Source organism: Rhinatrema bivittatum, unplaced genomic scaffold (assembly GCF_901001135.1).
Source record: "Rhinatrema bivittatum unplaced genomic scaffold, aRhiBiv1.1, whole genome shotgun sequence".
Lineage (NCBI taxonomy): Eukaryota > Metazoa > Chordata > Amphibia > Gymnophiona > Rhinatrematidae > Rhinatrema > Rhinatrema bivittatum.
The window spans coordinates 37129-57880 of NW_021821539.1; the positions used below are offsets into that span (position 1 = coordinate 37129).

General features: G+C 43.7%; 1 protein-coding gene across 1 annotated transcript in view; it reads right to left on the bottom strand.

Annotated features, from left to right (window-relative positions):
- Positions 1–19894, bottom strand: part of LOC115082723 (probable palmitoyltransferase ZDHHC1) — a 48086-nt gene extending 28192 nt beyond the window's left edge. The window contains exons 1-3 of the mRNA XM_029586913.1: positions 19725–19894; positions 18597–18698; positions 17737–17861 (exon numbers count right to left, since the gene is read on the bottom strand). Of these exons, the coding sequence (XP_029442773.1) occupies positions 17737–17861; positions 18597–18698; positions 19725–19888 (391 nt within the window). The 5' untranslated portion in view covers positions 19889–19894. The remainder of the gene's footprint in view (positions 1–17736; positions 17862–18596; positions 18699–19724) is intronic.
- Positions 19895–20752: the final 858 nt, after the last annotated feature.

Consider the following 20752-nt stretch of genomic DNA (forward strand, 5'->3'; position numbering starts at 1 on the left):
CCCTGCAATCCTCCTCCTGCAGCTTCTACTTCTCCCTGTTTCTCGAGTCTGTGGCATCAGTGCAATCCTCCCTGCTCCATGTGACACACCGACAGAAAGATAAGGCACTGCCCAGGTATCAGCACACGATGATGGTGGCTCCAGCATGCCTTGCATGCAGTCGCACATGTGGCAGAAGACAGAAGCAAGTGCAGCAAGAGAGAAACACAGACAGCAGCACTGCCCCTGCGCCCACCCCTCCAACCTCTCGGCACCCAGAGGTTTACTCATCCTGCCCGGAGACCTGGTAATTTTCTGTAAATATCTGGAATCTCTGGGTAAATCCGCAGCATGGTGTCACAGTTCTGAAATAACTGGGATTCCTTCATACTCCATATACCCTTGATGACAGAGGATATCTGAAAACATCACTACACCTCTGATGTAAACAACCTCTATAAACCAACACCAAGAAGCAGCATGCTTGCTTTGTGCATGAATCCTATATATTGCTCATTTTCTAGATCTAATTTTCAGTAATTTTCTTACTGTTTATCTTGCAGAGTATAAAATAAAATGTATTTACAAAAATGGGCTAAAGCTGAATTCAATTAGAGCTGGGGCAGGAGAAAAGATTATTTCCAGAGATAAGCAATTGTATTCACAATAGCACAAATTTAGTATATACTGTAGAAATAAAAGCAATCCTTTCTTTCAGCAATTAAAAATAGAACCTTGATCGCAGAAAGCTCTTAAGGGAAGAACATCCGTTATGACATTTGGCATATTTTATAGGTCTCTCTCTCTGCTGATTTTGACAATTCATAAAAATTCAATCATTCAGTCTGTACTTAACAGAGAGCAGAAACATGTTCTGTCTTAATGTGACAGCAATTGATGAAATGCTGCCTGGCACTGGTGAGGTGAATAAATGAGGCAAGCAGTGGCACAAGAAGGTTAAGCAATGGGCAATACTGGGCCTATGAGAGAGGTAAAGGTAGGTGAGGGGCTGCACAATTTTTATTTGTTATATTTGATTACTTACTTCCTGCCATGAAAACCCAAAGTTTGCTTACCAGTAAATAGGCTTCTCCGTAGACAGCAGGAAGAATCATCAATAATATAAGGGTGATGTAATCTGAAGGTGCTGTCATGGACCCAGCTCTCAAAGCTCTGTAAAAGTTTTAGTAAGCATGCATTGACGTTCCCACATGCACATGTGGCCCTGTGAGTCTCTCAGTCTCTTCCAGAGCTTAAGTGGTTGACTCTCCAGGGAAAGAGGTGGCTATTAAGAATGGCTGGTTCATCCTGTCTATAGGAGAACCCTGTTTACAGGTAAGTAAATGTGCTTTCCTCATTTAGAAGCAGGCAAGAATAAGCCGTAACACATGGGGAGTTCCAAGGTGAGAGCGTCAAGGTGAAGCAATTATTAAAAAAAGACAACTTGAACCCCACAAGTGAAGTGTGGACTACTTGGTGAAGTGACTGTTAAAAAAAAAAAATGCTTCCTCAAAATTATTGTCTGTTCGGTACATTAGGTAGACAGTAATGGAACATGAAAGTATGAATTGATATTTTCAATGGACAAGGTCCTGAGATGATCCACTAAAATTGCCATGGCTCTCATTTGATGATCCTTGACATAGCTAGCTTACAGATTGCAGACTAACACATAACAGTGTATGATACAGTACTCTAGCCAATTGAACAGAGTTTGCCAATTGCTCTTCCCAATCTATTGGGATCGAAAGACACAAACATCTGAGAAGCTTGATAGTAAAGACGAGTCTTCTTTAGACAGTATGCCAGGGCTATCTTGCAGTCAAGAGCCTGTTCTCCTTCATGCACATTTGGTCTTGGAAAAAATATTGATAGCACAATAGCTTGGTTAATGTGGAATGCATATACCACCTCTGGAAAGAATGTAGGATGAGCTCAGAGAACAACCCTGTTATGAAAAACTGCACGCATGGAGAATAACAAGTCAGAGCCTAAAATGTGCTTACTCTTCAAAATTACAGCAATAATAAATTCTTTCCAGGTGAGCAAATCTACTAACTCGAGAGGTTCAAAGGGATGCTCCATGTGTTGAGCAAGAACTATGTTGAGATTCCAAGGTACTGGAGAGTTAATGACTAAAGACTTGGAATGCCACAGATTGTTCATGAACTTTGATATTAATTGGTGGAGAGAAATATTGGAGCCCCTTCCACCTGCTGGTGATGGTACTGAGATGAACTTTAATTGAAGAGGTGCTTAGGCCTGAGGACAAGAGGAAGAATAGATAGTGAAGCAAATTCCTCAGACCACAGGTGAAGAGATCTAGTTGACTGGACCCACACTATGACAAAATCCTTTTCCACTTGAAGATGTATAATGTGGTTGAAGGCTTTCTAGCTGAAATCAGTACATCTTCCACCTCCTTTGGAAAGCGTATGGAGGAGACTACTGCAAGTTCAAATCCATGCTATCAGGCCAACAATTGCAGGTTCAGAATGCAGAGCCTACCATTATTCTGTATAATGAGAAACCAGTAACAATCCCAATGGAATAGGAAACTGAACTAACAGAAATAAATTATGGATACCACACTTATATCCAGGCCGGTTTTATAAGGATTAACTACACCTTGCCCTGAAGGACCTTCTGTGTAGTCCTGGCAATAAGAGGAATTGGAAGGTATGGATACAGCAAACTGGTGCTTCAGTTTAGCACAAACGTATCAGTAGCTAAACTGCTCAGACACATAAAGCAGTATTTCTTGACCTTTCTGTTGTCCACTGGAGTGATCAGGTCAGGCACTAACAATCCCAGTGACTAAACAAGTCATCTGCATCCATTTGGTCTAAGGGCTAATCGCGCTTATAGCACTCTCTGAGTTGGTCCGCCAATGTATTCTGGATTCCTGTAAGTTAGGTCACTTAGAGATGAGTATTGTGATGACCAGTCAATGACCAGATTCAGAGGGCCTCCTCATAGACAGCGAGAAGCCCATATGTCTTTGTTTATGTAAAATATGGCAACCTGGTTGTCCGTCTGCTGAAGATTCTCTTGCCCGAGATTAGGTGAGAGAAAGCAATTAATACACGTGGATGGCTTGCAGCTCTAGAAGGTTTATCTACAGATGATTTTCCTCTAAAGAACCATGATCCTTGGGTCCATGCTGCATTTGTGTGTGCCCCTCAATACTTGGTGAAGGCACTGGTAGACAAGGATTACTTGATGTGCTAAGACAAGCAGTGAAATATCTATGCTTAGGACTTCTGCAGGGGGTTATAGAGATTTGTTGGGATAATGGTTGATAGAGCTGATTCCATTGGCTTTGGAGGTCCCATTAAAGAACTCGCATATGCAGATGAGTCAAAGGAACTACATGCACTGCTGCAGCCATGTACCCAAGAAGAACCATGACCAGCCTTGCTGATGTTTGGTCCCAGCAATGTGGCTCCTTCAGTGAGAAGAAATACCTTCTACTGAAGCAAGTTTATCTAAGCTCCTATGAACTGAATTATTTGAGACAGAACCAAGCTGGACTTGGAAAAGTTGACAAGGAAACCCAGGGATTAGAGAAGTTGTATGGTTGTATCAAGGGATTTCAGGATTATTACTGGAGATGGACCTGTTACCAACCAATGTTCAAGGTATGAGAATATGCAGACTCCCTGCTGACAAAGTTGTGCAGCCACACCCAAAGCCACCAAAAGGACGTGCCTTTTACTGGTAGTGGACATCACTTACTAAAAGCCTGAGGAACTAACGGTGGGCGAGGTGAATGGAATATGCACACGAGTGTCTTTCACATTCAGAGTGCACTTGCAATCCCTCAGTTAAATGAAAGGGAGAATTATATGGAGGGAGTTCTTTTTGAACCTCTTCAGAACCAACATGTTCAGCCTTCGCTAGTCCAGGATAGATATCAATCCCCTTGATTTCTTGGGAATTAGAAAACTTTTGGGAGTAAGTGACATCACTCCCGGGAATGGCTACTTAATCCTCAAGCACTGATGAACCTAAGCAATCTTAAAACACAGATTCAAAAAGAGTTAAACAAAACTCACTAACCGCCCTGAGGAAAACTTGCTGGATATAGGGACCAGATGGAAAACAGCAGATATAAAGACTTTGATGCCAGCAATATGGGCTCAAAACATGGGAGTCATTCACAACTATCATAGCAACAGTTCTCCTCAGAGTCGGATGAGGAAAGCACATCGGGGGTACAAAATGGCGCAGACAGCAAAGCGCTGACACCAGCAGATCTCAAATCATGGTTGCACGATTTAAAGAAAGAAGTGATGGCAGTAAAAAGTGAGATTGTGGAAGTATCAGATTTGAAAGGAGAAATCAGAGATCGGGATAGAACTGAGGAGTTGGTATAGCATGCAAAAGACCATGAGGGACATTTGGTGGAGATGAAAGAAATGACATCTGGCTTGGCAGCAACACATTCAGCCCTACTTGAGAGGTTGGAAGATTTGGAAAACAGATCCAGGCACGATAACCTCAGATCGAGAGGGGTGCTTGAAACTAGCGAGTACGAGGACGCGGTAGCAGTGATTAGGAAAGTAAGACTTAGCTCCAACAAGATGATCAAGACAGTGGAGATCCCATAACTGTACGTACTGGGCCCAAAAAAATGGTAACTCTCCTTAGAGATATTATTGCCTGTTTTCAAGACTTTCCTATTAAGGAAAAGGTGCTGGCCAAGGCACAAGTGCCTGGTTCTTTTGAATGGAAGGGCCATAAATTGGCTATTTACAATGATCTAGCACCAGGCACTTTACAGAAATGTGCAAAGCTGAGAGAAATCACTGCTAAGCTCAAAGGGGAAAATGTGAAATATAAATGGCTGTTCCCCTTTGGCTTAATCTTCACAATGAGCGGGAAGAGTTACAAAATTAAAACTAAGGAAGAAACGGTGCAGGCCATAAGGAAAGTGAAAGAGACATCAGGGGCTTGCCACAGGGAGATATTAAGAAACGTGTAGGGGTTTTGGCATTAGTAAAAAATACCTTTGCTAAGTGGCAGTGAGTACAAGGAGGAAAGAAGTCAAGTAAAACTTGAAGGGGAATAAATAGCTGAATTGGTTGTCCAAGAAGCCAATGGGTAACTGACACATCAGAAACTGTGCGGTCTACAGTTTGAAAGTCAGATGCACTCTTCTGACTGAACATTGGTTGAACAGTTAAAGTATTGTGATTTAAGCTTATAATAGGATTTTTATTCTTTTTTCTGGTTTGCACTGTTTCTGCACTATTGCTATAATATGTATTAGTCTTTGGGTTCCAGGGGGAGTATGACTGCAAAGCTGAAGTCAGCAACTGGAAGTGGGGTTGTTCCTTAATAGGAAATCTGTCAGAAATGGTTGGAGGGGGGGGGGATGCAGGAGGGTTTGGAGGGGAGGGGAGGGGAAGGAGAAGGGGAAGGGATGGTGGTTATGGAAAGGTAGGAGGGTGTATTCTGTGGGGAAGGGGAATTACTGGTAAGAAGGATGAGAGTGCTGCAGAAGTGGGGGAGGAGGGGTGTGGGGTGGGAAGATGGTTTGGAAACTATAGAAGGAACAAACGATGCCCGGAGTCTTAATAGGAATCTGGAAGGATTGATTTTGACATGCTGCCTATGAGCGTCCCTAAATGTTAGAAGGCTTTACTATCCCGGTAAAGCATCAGCTGATAATCAATGAACTCCATAGATTAAGAGCTGATATAGCTTTTTTTTTTTTTTTTTACAAGAAACATATCTGCAAAAACCGGATTAAAATTTGCTGAGGAATAAAAACTATACATATATATTTTACTGGCTTCTGCTCCTGTCAAGAAGAAGTGCAATGGGAAGGATATATTGTTGCATAAATCTGTAAATGTTGGAGTAGAAGTGAAGAGAGACAAGGAGGGCATGTGAATGCAGTAATTGAAGGGCAGAAAATAATACTGGCAAACATTTATGTCGCTAACCGGGATCAGGGAATTTTTTATGATGAGATGACAAATATATTAATGCATTTTACAGGTTTGCTCATATTGAGAAGAGATTTTAATTTAACTTTACGGTCGGAGTTGGATAATTCTCATAAATTAACTCAATCTCAAAAAGAGGAAAGAAAAAAATTGCCTGGAATGCTAGACACTTTGGGAATTGTGGATGTGTGGAGAATGTTGAACATGACAACTGTAGATTACACATTTTATTCGGTACTGCATTATTCTCCGTATCAAACTTTTAGGGTCATTTATCAAAATGCGATGTGGCCTTATCGCGTGTTAGGGCCTTATCACATGAGATAATGTCCTACTGCATGCGATAAAAGCTGCATCGCGGTGCTATTATTTAAATGAGGGAAAGGAGAGGAGTGTGGGAAGGGTTTAGGCGTGATTATGGACCTGACAGCGCTGCAGGCGATAATGTTTTCCACATTATCGCCGGCAGCACCAAGGGAAATAACTACACCTTTTCCCATGGCACTATGGGTGTGAAGTGTGCGGCCCGCCCGCAACTGCGCCGGGTGAAAACGCACCACCGCGATGCGGTCAGCTGCACAATTTCGCCCCCTGCCCCTTTTTTTTTAGCTATATTTATAGCTGTATGTTGGAATTTTCCGCAGATAAGCAGGGCTGAATTAGCCATGCTTTCTGGGAGTGTCCCATGGCGGCTCTCGGCAGGAACTTCTAGCAGCGAAGTTTGCTGCTGCACGCCTGCCAGTGCTATTCTCACGCGGCTAAACAGTCTCTTGTCAATTCTTTCTTTCCCCGCACACAATTTGGACGCGACTTCTTCGTCTCCTGTCTTCTTCACTATTTCCTCTCAACCTGTGCAACTACTCAAAACCTCTCAAAATGTGCAACTACTGTAATACCGTTGCACATTTTGTAAATATTTTTCCCATTTTTAGATTATTGCTATTTATTGTTTTCCTTTAAGTTTGCCTCATCCAAGCTTCCTCTTCTATTTTTCGGTTGTCCTGTTCCCCCCTCCCCTGTTCATTGTATTTTCCATCTTTTTGTTACTCTGTAAACCGATATGATGTGTATTTTAATGTCGGTATAGAAAAGCTGTCAAATAAATAAATAAATAGACCTGACAGCCCCAAACACTTTTCAGTGCTCAATATGGCCCCAAAGGCCCCCAGGTTTAAATTTTGCTGTTGTGGCAAAATTATGTCTGCGACTGACGGCCATAAAATCTGCTATCTCTGCCTCGGGCCCAACCATAATATGGCAGCCTGCTACGATTGTGGGAAAATGTCCCCCAGGGCCCAGAGACAACAGGCCGCAAAAATAAGTCACCTCAGAGAGAGGGTCTGGGATACATCGGGGTCCTATGCCCCACAACATTCAGCTCAATTTTCCCGAGCCAGGGAAACCAGCAGGCTGAGGGACACCAAAAGAGCCTCCTCTCTTCAACCCGCCTCCACACAAAGAGACCTAGAAGGTAAGGTCGGGCAGTCCCCTCCCAAGAGGCCTCATAAAGACCCGATTTTCAAGCTCTTCCTGGGACAGAGATGCTTCGTCTGCATTGGGGTATCCTAAGTCGGCGCAGGGAGACGCATCGAGCCAGAACCAAGATCTGGTGCATTGGATATCAGCTGATGCACGGCCCCATCTGACTCACTCAATGCTAGATGCCGTCATGGTTAAAGCCTGGGAGACTCCTTTCTCCATAACCACCATGTCCAAGAAAACAGAAATGAAATTTTGAATGCGCAAATCTCAGCACTTTGCCACAATACAACTTTCGCATGCCTCCATTGTTGTGGATTCTGCTATGAAAAAGGCCAGAAAGACACGTTTGTACTCAATTACTCCACCAGGCAAAGACAATCATTACCTAGATGATTTTGGGCAAAAGTTATTCCAGGGATCAATGCTAAATGCTAAGGTGCAGCAGCATCAATTTTATATTACTCAGTATCTCTATGAGTGCCTCCAACGTCTAAAATCGGAGGAGGACCAACCATCAGGATCAGACCAGCGCAAGCATTTGGTGACTGATTTAGAAGAAGGCCTACATCACCTTTTACACACCATCTATGAAGCCTTTGACATATCTTTTACGCGCCATCTATGAAGCCTTTGACATATCGGCCCGGATATCTGCAGTCGCTATTGCAGCATGGCTCATTGCATGGCTGAGGGCATGCGATCCGCGAAGATGCACATGACAAACTTGCCGATCTCCCCTACAAGGGAGATAACTTATTTGGTGATAAACTTCGCGAGACGGGGTCTCAGTTTAAAGAACAGAGTGTGGCAGCAACTTCTTTTACCGTCTTCCAAGATCAGTCTACCTCAAGATGATATTATCCCTCTCTACATTAATGGTGGGGGTGGAAGGGAATTAGAACCAAGAGCTAAGAGAAACAGATAAGTATGAGAGAAGAAATGAGGGAAGCTTGCTGGGCAGACTGGATGGGCCATTTGGTCTTCTTCTGCCGTCATTTCTATGTTTCTATGTTTCTATGTATAGAAGGACTTATTATCCCCGGTGCTCTTACAAGCCATACCCGCCACACCATCCCCCTTATGTCACCCAGAGGTCTCAACCGGCCCAGACACAGCCTCAACAGGGCAGACCCCGCATGCAGCGCACACCCAAACCACCCCCAGTCGCTGCTCCCAAAACCCAACCGTCTTTTTGATCCATCCACGACCACAGCTACCACCAAGCAGTCGGTGGCCGACTTACTTCTTTTGCATCAGCATGGGAACAGATTACATCAGACCATTGGGTCCTTTGCATCATCCACAATAGCTACCACCTCAATTTCAAAACGCTTCCCCCGTTACCGCATTTGACTGCTCCTTCCCAAGAGATTGACACCCCCCCTCCTTTTGCGGGAGATCAAACTACTCCTGAGCCAAAAGGCGATACGGAAGGTTCCCTGCTGTCAACAGTCCCTGGGATTTTATTCTCGATACTTCCTCATATCCAAGAAAACTGGGGGACTACAACCCATCTTGGACCTCAGAGAGTTGAGCAGGTTCCTCATCAAAGAAAAATTCAAGATGACTTCTTTGAAGAACATCTTACCCTATCTACAACCCACAGATTGGATGTGCTCACTGGACCTCAAAAATGCTTAGGCCCACATACCCATGCACCTCTCTTCATGGCGCTACCTATGTTTCCAAACTCACAAACAGCACTATCAATATCAAGTTCTTCCCTTCAGCTTCTCATCAGTGCCCAGCGTTTTCACCAAATGTCTTGCGGTAGCTGTGGCCCACCTTCACAAAGAGGGCATAAAACTCTTTTCCTAACTCAATGATTGGCTCCTAGTAGCCCCAAGTCAGGATTTGATTCATACCCAGAAAATCAGAGTCCTATCCTGCTTGGGAAACATAGGCTTTTTGGTCAACTACGATAAATATCACCTCAAACCTTCTCAAATAAAACAATTTATAGGAGTGCTCATCAGCACGCAACTTTGCAAAGCCTTCCTCCTGGAAGACAGAATCAACACATTTCAAACCCTGGCCACCAGGTCAATGAGGGATCTACAGCAACCCATTGCACATCAAGTTTTGACGCTTTTGGGTCACATGGCAGCAGCCACTTATGCGATACCTCATGCCCGTCTATACGTGCAACACCTCCAGTGGGGCTTGAAATCCCAGTGGTCCCAATGTTTTCATCAGATGTCCCAGAAAATAATCTTAACCCATTCCATGATTAAAGATATTGACTGGTGGTTACGTCCAAAAACTCTACACTCAGGTGCGCCCTTTCGGCATCCACCCCATCAGATCGTATTGACTATAGACGCTTCCACGACGGGATGGGGAGCCCATATTTTGCATCTGAAGACTCAGGGCCTATGGTCGACAGAAGAGCGAAACTGCCAAATCTCTCTATTAGAACTCTGTGCCATTCGCTATGCGTCTACACCTTCTCACTGATTCTTCAACACAAATCAGTTATGATTTACACGGACAACTAGATGGCCATGTACTATGTAAACAAACAAAGGAGGAGGATTAGGATCCAGGACTCTATGCAAAGAATCTGTACTACTACTAGAGTGGGCATTAGCGCACTCAATTTAGCTTCAAGCAACTTATCTTCCCAGCGTGAGAATCTCTGAAGCGGATAGGCTCAGCCGTCTCTTCCACCCCCACGAATGGAAACTGAACAACAAGGTGACGGCCTACATCTTCCGATGTTGGGGCACACCTCTAGTAGCCTCTTTGCCACAGAACGCAACTCAAAGGTGCAACAGTTCTGTTCCCTACAACAAAGCAATCACAGAATAGCCCAAGATGCCTTTCTTCTACAGTGATCGAATGGCCTTTTCTATGCATTCCCTCCAATTCTGATAGGACAGGTACTACAAAAATGCATCTCGGACAATTCAGACCTCATCCTCATTGTCCCGGTGTGGCCCCGGCAGCTGTGGTACACCTACCTGGTACATCGCGCCATTCAGTCACCCATTCTGCTCAGAAACAAACCAGGCCTCTTATCACAAGAACAGGGACATTAATACATCTATGCAAGACTCCCTCCACCTGACAGCGTGGAGACTGAAAGGAAAGCACTGAGTCATCTCACCATCACTCAGGACATCCAAGATATCCTGATCTCAGTGAGGAAGCCTTCCACGAGGAGAAATTATGCTAGCAAGTAGTCACGATATCAACGATGGTGCATAACAGAATCCTTGGACCCTTTCCGTTCTTCACCGGAACAACTACTTAAATACCTTCACCTACTTTTTAGTTCTGGTCTTGTGATATCCTCCATCAGAGTGCACCTCAATGCCATCGAAGCATACCATTCCTCCAGTGAGGGCAGCGCCATCTCTACGCATCCTCTAATATCACGCTTCATGAGGGGTGCCTTACACCTCAGACCCCCGTGATACCTCCTGCCGTCCTTTGGGACCTGAATGTTGTACTAGATTCTAGATTCTGATGTTTCCACCCTTTGAACCACTAGATAAAGTGGACTTAAAATTTTTAACCTGGAAAGTGCTATTTCTCGATGCAATCACATCAGCCTGATGAGTCAGGGAACTGCAAGTACTAGTGCATTATCCTCCTTTCCTACAGTTCTATCATGACAAGGTCACCCTGCGGACTCATCCTTCCTTTGTTCCCAAGCTGGTCTCGGCCTTCCACCTCAATCAGAGGACCAATTCCCCTCACAGACCATCGCAACTGTTTCTTTCCTACAATCCAATTGCCCCATGACTGCCGGTGACCAAGCACACACTGGCTAGCTGGTTAACCCAATGCATCAAATTCTGCTATCACAATCAACCAGTCTCTCTATCATCAAAAGCCAAAGTCCATCAACTAAGGGCGGTGGCAACTTCCATTGCCCATTTACAAGTTCCTCTTCAGGACATTTGCTAAGTAGCAACATGGTCGTCCTCCTTGCACACTTCCTTCTCCCACTACTGTCTTCAATAGCATGCCAAATCGAACGCCCTAATGGGCCATGAAAGCATGGGCTATGAAAAGCATGGGCTATGAAAGCAGAAAGCATGGCTAATTCAGCCCTGCCTATCTGAGGAAAAAAGCAAGTTTGCTTACCGTAAACAATGTTTTCCATAGATAGCAGGATGGATTAGCCATGCGTCCCCACCCTCCTCCCTGGACACTCTATGTTTCTCATATTCCTTTCTCCTACTCTTTTATGGTTTCCTTTCTGTGCTTTGAAATCAACTGACAGGAGACCATTTAGCCACACGGGAAGAGCACAGTGCAGGCGTGCAGCAGCAAACTTTGCTGCTAGAAGAAGTTCCCGCCGAGAGCCGCCAGAGGGCGCTGCCAGAAAGCATGGCTAATTCATCCTATCTATGGAAAACACCATTTACGGTAAGCAAACTTGCTTTTTGTGGATTATAAGTGTTTTAAAAATAAAAAATAGATATATGTCATGTCTGGCCTCTTGTTTCATGGGACAAGTCACTAAAGCTCATATAGAAAGTAGAGTTTGGAAAGATCATGTCCCAATATGGGGAGAAATTCAGAGTTTCAGCCTCTATAATCCAAAACAATTCTGGAAGTTAAATATTATTTTATTGAAAGAGGAAGAGATCTGCATAAAGATCCAAAATGAGATTCACCGGCTATGTGCAGTTAAACAATACACCTGAAATTAACCCTTCTCTACCATGGGATTGTTGAGAGGTAAACTAATTATCAGGCCGATACAGTACAGTGTGCTTCGACGGAGCGCACTGTTAACCTGCCCTTGGACGCGCGTTTTCCCTTACCCCTTATTCAGTAAGGGGCGGAAAACGCGCGTCCAACCTGCGGAACCTAATAGGGCCCTCAACATGCAAATGCATGTTGATGGCCCTATTAGGTATTCCCGCGCGATACAGAAAGTAAAATGTGCAGCCAAGCCGCATATTTTACTTTAAGAAATTAGCGCCTACCCAAAGGTAGGTGCTAGTTTCTGCCGACTTCATATGATGGCGATATTAAGTTGGAGGTCCCGAAGGGTAAAAAAAGTAAGAAGAAATTTTTTTAAATGGGCCGGCGGCTGTCGGGTCGAAACCGGACGCTCAATTTTGCCGGCGTCCATTTTCCGAGCCCATGGCTGTCAGCGGGCTCGAGAACCGACGCCAGCAAAATTGAGCGTCGGCCGTCAAACCTGCTGACAGCCGCCGCTCCGGGCTAAAAGGAGGCGCTAGGGACGTTGTTAGTGTCCCTAGCGCCTCTTTTTGCCCGTTTCTACCGCCGGGCCTCATTTAAATAGAGAATCGTGCGCACAGGCGAGTGGCCTGTGTGCGCGCCCGGAGAGCAGGCGTTCGTCTGCTCTCCTGCGGACTTTACTGAATCGGCCTGTGAGTGGGCATCACAAAAGAAGAGAGATAGACAACAGAAAGAGAGGGAGTTGCAAAATGCGACAGAGAAATTAGAAATAAGTCACAAAGAAAATGGCTCCATAAAAACATTGGGGAGGTTAGAACGGGTGAGGGCGCAATTGAAAGAATGAAAAATAGATAAAGTTAGTCTCCAAATGCTTAGGCTGAAGCAAAATTATTTTGAGCATGTAGACAAGGCATCTAAAGCTCTGGCAATCAAATTGAAAAAATGACAGGCACAAACCCTTATCAATAAGATCTGGAATGGTAAGGGGAACTTCTTAAGAAACCCAGAACTGATTTTGAATCACTTTAGACTAATTTATCAAGACCTATATACAACGGATAAGAAGATAAAGGATTAGTTACCCTAGCTGACCTTGGAGAAATGAGAGGGATTACTAGGAAAACATCCAAATTTGATACACAAATGGCCATTAAGGGGCTGCAACCTAATAAATCACCAGGCTTGGATGGGTATACAATCAGGTTTTACAAGCAGTTTGGTAATATTTTGACATCTTTGCTGAAGGAGTTGTTTAATGATCTTTTGAAAAATGGAACACTTCCTGCCTTCATTGAAATTAGCAGAGATCACGGTGTTACCTAAAGGAGGTAATGAGAGAACGGTCTACAACTCATAAAGACCAATATCTTTACTGAACACTGATGTAAAATATTGACTAAAATATTAGCTGTTTGACCAAGATGATGCCCTCTTTAATACAGTCAGGTTTTATCATGGGAAGGAGAACTTCTGAAAGTATCAGGCAAGTATTAAATACAATCTGGACTGCGCAAGGGAGCAAACGGATATCAATGCTGTTATTGATAGATGCAGAAAAAGCTTTTGTCAGAGTGCATTGGGATTTTATGTATGCAGTATTAGGGAAAGTAGGTACTGGGGATAATTTTATTACTTAGGTAAGGAAATTATATAACCTACCAGCTAACCCCAGCACGCACACTGAGACACACCGCTGAACTAGCGTCCTATAGAAGGCAGCTGAACACATAGGCAAAAGCACGCAAAAACTCTGTCATGGCCTATGCAGCGCACAGTGGAAATGCCTCAGAGCGGGGCCTAGCTAAAAAAGACCACTCAACCCGTCAGGCTACCCCCATCCCTGGGACAAACGTTGGAATGGTGTTCTGAGCTCGGAGACCGGAGAAGAAGAATCCCTAAAGAACCCTCCTTTACTATCTCTGTAATGTATCTTTCTTTTAAGCTTACATGAGCTCAGCCCTTCCTGGCTGAGTACAGAGACAGTCTCCAGCTGCAGAGGGAAAGGGCCTCTGCCATCATCGCCACGCTCAGCTTCCTGCACCTGCTGCTTTTAAGCTGTGCAATCAGCTACGTCTACGCTGACTGAAAACCAGTTTCCGGACCAAGTCACACATCTGCGGGACCATGGAAATCACCTCAGGAATTCTCAACTTGGGGAGGGACCATTTGGTATCACTGCAGAAGAGTGGGGCAATCAATTCTCCTTTTTTTTTTAATTCTCCTTCTAAAATCTGAAGCAATCCTTAGTAGGGATATGCACATCCATCATCTGTGGGAGACTGAGAATACTAGGAGGCTGATATCACTGCAAGACTATATAATCTGTAACGTCAGCTTGCTCCATCTGCATCTTCTGGTAAAGGTGCATAACCCACTGATCCTGAATCCATCTATCCACATGCTAGGAAAATGTGAAATAGCTGTGCACTGGAAAGAAAGAGCCACCAAGTAGACTCTCACTGTATAAGAGATTATGGAGGACCTATTAAATGGATCAGATAAAAGCACTAAGACAGCATTATGTTGCTTCCTTTGTTCAAGTGTGAACACTATTTCAAAAGTGGGATAAGCAACAGAATTCCCTCTTTTTGGACACTTGATCTGCCGTATGGCTAAGGACTATCGATGACGGGGAGTGGGGAGGAAGAATCTGGGGATTACGGGATAAGAGAACTTTGTAATGTGCTGTTTGAAATATTTATGTATGTTGGTAAAACGTAATAAACAAAAAATTATTAAAACAGAAAACTTCCAGCCACATTCCTGTGAAGGGTCAAGCTCAATCTTCTGTTGAAGAATCAACTCCATTTCCATTTGAAGCTGGGCAGACTGAAAAGGATCAGAACTAAAGAATGAAATCCGTTTGGTCAAAGGAAGGTGAGAGAAACAAATGGTAGCCAAACTACACAATTTTCAGAACTCACTGGTCCCTGCTGTCAGGAAGGAGGGCTTAGACCCTTCACCTCAGTAGAGAAGGCATTTTTCAAGGTGGTCAAAAGCTAGTTTCAGGCTGAGACTGCTACTGTTGCCGGGCCTTTAGCAACACCTCTTCCTCAGCCAACCTCTAATGGACAGCTGCAGCTGTTGAACAGTGGGAGGAGCTTGATGACATTGAAAAGGGAGAACTGGACATCTTTGTAGGAAAAGTGCTGGCATCAGGCTGGACCCAGCTGGTCCCATCACTGCTGTTAATGACTAAGGTGGATTGACGCTCTTTAAATCAGAGCCACCGTCTCCTGTATTTTGTTGCCAGACAAGTTGTCTCCTGTACAGGGAACATCTGTCAGACAGCCATGTACATCTTCATGCAGCCCACACACTCGCAACCATGTGAGACTTCAAGCTCCAACGAAAGTGAGCTAAGTCTGGCTGCAGTGTGAAAAGTTTCATACATGGAGTGGATCAGATACTTCTCACATTCCTCCATGTCTTTCAGTTCTCAACAGAAGTCCACTTGCCCTGGATCTGATGATTCCATCAAATGTTTCATCTGCTACATGCATTTGTGTAAATACTGTACCATGCACAGCTGATAACTGCAGTCAAGCATTATGCATGGATCCTTGGAAGACCTTTTTCCCCAGACACATCCAACACTTTTAGTTCTTTCCAAGAGGTGTGTTAGTGTGATCCCAGGTGCTTGAACAATACCAACTCACCACAGAAAAGTGCGACTCTATAGTTCAAGTTTTTTGGGCCACCAGAAGACAAAATGGTCGGGGGGTCTGTCACATTCTCATTCACAGGTACTTTCAGAGCCTATACATTGGAATGGACACGTAAACTGCTGGAGGTTGAAGAAGCCCGAATACATCTGTTCTCAGATCTTGCTCCTTCCTGATCCTGATAGAGACAGTGCCTTCTCCGACTTATCCAAAAAACAGAGTAGAGGAGATTTTCTAGAAGAGAAGTACACTGAGGAAAGTTTGGTGTGGAACCTTCCTCCTCTCACAAACATGGGGGAATGTTGATCCATGATCCAGATGATGATGAAGGCTACCAAAGAGGGGTCCTCAGTTGGTCTGAGGTGGAAATATCTGACAGGAACTCAGAATGAACCAACCTTACAGCTTGCCCTTTGGATGGCTGAAGGGATTCTCCTGGAGCAGGTGAATCTACTGCTTCAAGGAGGGGGATTTACTTCCATCGCTATAGCCTCTGGGGTGAAGCACAAACCTCTGAGGGACTTTGTGTAGCCCCAAAATGTGGGAAAATGTCCTCCATCTTAGACAGGAGGGCTTTCAATCACCTTCTCTAATCTTCAGGACTTAATTCTTACCAGCTCTGAATGCTGGGCTCCCACATGATGAAGGATCCTTTGCACTGGAGTTGGAGGAGAGTCATCCTCTTCAGAAAACCAGACTGGCTCATATTCCCCTCAAGGTTGCTGATGCTGGTGGCATCAAGAGGACCAAAGCTGAATATGTCAAACTCATTGGCGAGTCTCTTCAGTCTGCACCATATCTGTTCAGCAGTGCTGCTGTAACATCCTTTTGTGGTCTAGCAAGACTCTTATGCTTATACATCAAGGTGCTATGCTCTGAGGAAGCAGTTTTATAAGGCCATGCTGATGAAATGGATGGTAACCTGTTAATGCATCTGTTTAGGAAAGACAAGATGGCTTGGCACCAAGGGGATCTTCCATGCCATGAAAGATGATGGCACCTATGCTAAGGAGATCACCTCCAGCCTTGGGGTCCAAGATGGTTCCACTATGGCAGAGCCCTGCACCAATGGAAATGACACCTGAGGGGGGTTCCCTTGTGCCAGCAGTGCCTTTCTCTGTGTCTCAGCCGGTGCCTGAATCTTCTATGCCGTGCTCAACCACTGACCTATGATGGACCTGGGAACTGATGCCATGGGCAATCTTTCCAAACTTGTGGGAAAGGGGGGGGGGGGGGGGGGGAAATCCCATTTCAATTTCTTCACCATGAGCCCATCGGCGCCTTGCTCTAAGAACAGAAGCAATTCTACTGTACTACCTTATATTGTAGCTTCGGGTTCTTACCAAACAGATCTTCAGCAGGACCTTCATCTTCCAGGCACAGTACTGCTGTATCCTCAGAGACATACTACTATGACTGTAGTAGTTGGGGACATCATGATCAGCAAACAGCACGAGTATTAGTAAGTGTGAACCCAGATGTAGGCCACGCCACATAACCATTGACCGTAGTCTTCTTGGGCTTTTCCATTCTTATTGTCTTCTTTTTTTAAAATTAGAACTGAAAAGTTTTGCTGAGGGGCTGCCGAAGCAGTGGTAAAAATAAAAAGATGCAATAAGTCAGAATCAGGCCAAAGAATTGGCCCAAACAAAATGTTAAAGAGACTGGGAATGCGTCTGTGCAGTGGCTCAAATGAAGAAAAACTGAGAGGTGCAGGAGGCAGTGTGCACTGGAACTCCCACACATGCTCAGTAACTCTTACTGAACTCTCTTATTGAATTATTGGATGAAATCACCCATGCATTATGGCCAATTCATGCTGTTGATCAACAGGGACTCAATTTAATTGTCAGTTCGTAACTATAAAATCACCCATTCCTCATCCCAATAATACAAAATAAACCCAACCCCATCCCCTCTGCCCCCATATATCAAACTCTAAATAATAAACAAATAATTTGTCCTAAAATAAAATGTTGTAAGGTTACCTTCAAAGTGTTGATTTGTTCGCAACATCATTGGATTAATGAAGAATTCAATAAAAATGTAGAATGCAATAAGAACAACACATAGCGTTCCCAGAAGAGCAGAGATGACACTATTCAGGAAATGCCTAAACAAAAGGAAAGTTATTTTCTCCTGTGTCTCCTCTTTTATAAAACTTAACATGTTTATCTTAGCATTTATATATGTTTTAAACTAAGGTGCTGCATAGACACAAGGAACTTCTGAATTTGAGAGATTATAAATTGGTCAGTACCTGAAATAACTGAACACAAAGAGTAGATATTCAAAGCACTGCTGAGCAGTGATGTTAACCAACTAATTTTAAATTGGTTACCTTTGTCCAAATATTTAGCTGCCACTAACCAGCTAAAGTAGTAGTTAAATATCTGGTTAAACTGAACTACATAAAACTTGTTTGGTTAGGACAGTCCTTTGAGCAGCCACACTTCAGTGGACAAAGTTGTGTTGAATATCTTGTTAACCAGTGAAATTGGAAATCCCCTCCCTAGACACATCCCTTTTGTTCTGGCTAAATCCATAACCAGTTAAGATTTATACTGCTACAAGTAGATTTCTTTTGAACACTGACCTAAATATTCTGATCAAGATTACAAGAAGTTGCAGTAGCATATGCAGGCCAAATTAAGATCTCTTGGGTCCCCAACCATTACTCTAAATGTTAGATCAGTTCCTTTCCTGCACATGATGTATCCATCAGGAAGCAAATAAGGAGCAAGATTATTAAGCTTCTCTTAACATGTCCTAAGAGTGAAGTGGCACTTTTTCCTTAAATTTCAATTTCATCTACAACTGCTGAGTGACTTAGCAGTTGATGACTTACCAGTAATTCCGGCCTCCAACACAGTTGTTCAGCCATTTACAGTGATGATCAAAATTGGAGACACATTTGTTGCAGGTGCTGCAATGCTTTGACTTGGGGCTCCTGTGGTAATAGACAAAAGTGTATAGAAAGAATTCTATGATGTAAGATATTTATTAAATATAGCAGTGTACAAACTCTGTTTGAAAAATGTACCCCGTGAAGTCAAAGGGCTTCAGTTGGAAAGATATGCAAAGCAGTAGAGTCATACTTGCACCATTCTTCTTGCATGCACTGTATCTAATCTCTGCTCGGCTTACTGCATGCTTCATTGCACTATTCCTTCAGCCGGGAGAGCAGATATTCTCTTTCCCCTTTTAAATTGCACTGCTCCATTCCTCTTGCTGAAAGGGCAAGTATCCCCTGCTTTCTTCCTCTGTAGGATGTGACTTATTATTCTTCCTACTGGGAAAATACATTCCTCTTCTTGTCTTACTACATGCCAATGAATTATTCATTCAAGGTCAGCTCCACATACTGCACACAACTCTGCACCAAGGTACTGACATTAAGGTTATGTTACTAACATTCAAATTGCCTTTTTTTTTTGGTGTGTTTTATTCCTATAAGCTGCCAGATCAACATTTTTTAAAACAATATTAACACCGATATACCATTAATCTAGAGTTGGTACAGAGAATGGTGCTAGCTGTAAGAAAAATGAAGGACAGAACTAGGGTATTGTAGATAGGGGCAACTAGGTGGCCAAATATTTGCTGATATCCACTATATTAGGGAAAACTTATTTTTATCTACCAGATAGATTCAGAGCTGAACAAGAAGACAACCTCATGCACAACAGCAGGACCCCAAGCTTATAAAGATAAACACATTTGAATTCTGACCAGAAGAAGAGAGCTATAGCTCCTGAAAGCTAGTCAAGAAATGTATTGTTAAAAGGCATCATTCTATAATTTTTTATTTTTGTTAACCTTTATTTCTGTGCAGCTAGTAGTGAGGAAGGACTGAATTCTCAAGACTGCATGTACACACCTATGCTGCACAAACAGGAATGAACCAGAGAATTCCCAGGTTGAGAGATACATGCTCACACTAAAGTCAAGACTGCATTCCCAGAGTTGTACTTACACATCCACATCGCACAAGTAGCAGTGAAGATTTTCAATGACATGAGCATGCTTGTTGCGATCAAACATTGGCACAGGGCCAGACTGCACCTTGGCTCTCACATTTCTGTCGGCAGGGTCAATACTGACAGCAGTCAGATGGACAATGAGATGACAAAGGAACATGACACCAGTGCACTGCAATTACTGTATTAAGGCTTTCATAACATATGGATATTGAAGAGGACTTGTTTCATCCTATCAAGAGCCACCATCATAAAATGCGATATTACTCTGGTAAAATACTATATTTAGTACTGGGGAAAAGCAGAGTTGGTTAACTCTAACAGGTGTTCTCCTAGGACAGCAGAATGTTAGTCCTCATTCATGGGTGACATCTTCGGATGGAGCCCAGCAAGGAAAACTTATGTCAAATTTCTAGTACTTTGACTAGGTACACCGAGCATGCCCAGCATGCCCTATACCATGCGTGCACGCGGGGAAACATAGAATTACGAAAAATTAAAAAAAAATATAGGAGAAAACCAACTCCGCAGTGTGGCGGGCAGATTTTGTGAGGATTAACATCATGCTGTCCTAGGAGAACGCCTGTTACAGGTGAGTAACTCTGCTTCCTCCTAGGACAAGCAGGTATGTCCTTACACATGGGTGAATTCCTAGCTACAAGCTGCTCCCCAACATAAAAGGGGACCAACAAACACCAACCAGGTGCCAACAGCACAACAACCACAGTGCTGTTGCTAACAAAGGGGGGAGACAGCCTAAACCCAAACAATGGATCCTAAGCAGGGAGAGTTGGTTCTATACCTCAAAGAGATTTCGAAGGACAGACTGGCTGAACCTATTGTCACGTCGGCCACCCCTATGGGGTGGCATGCAAATGTGTGGAGAAAACTCCATGCAGCAGCTCTGCAGATCTCTCTATTGGAACTGCTCACAAGGGGGCCACCGACATTGCCATGGCTCTGACAGAATGAGCCCTGATATGACTCCCAAGAAGCAGTAACCACCTGGGCAATAACAGAAGGA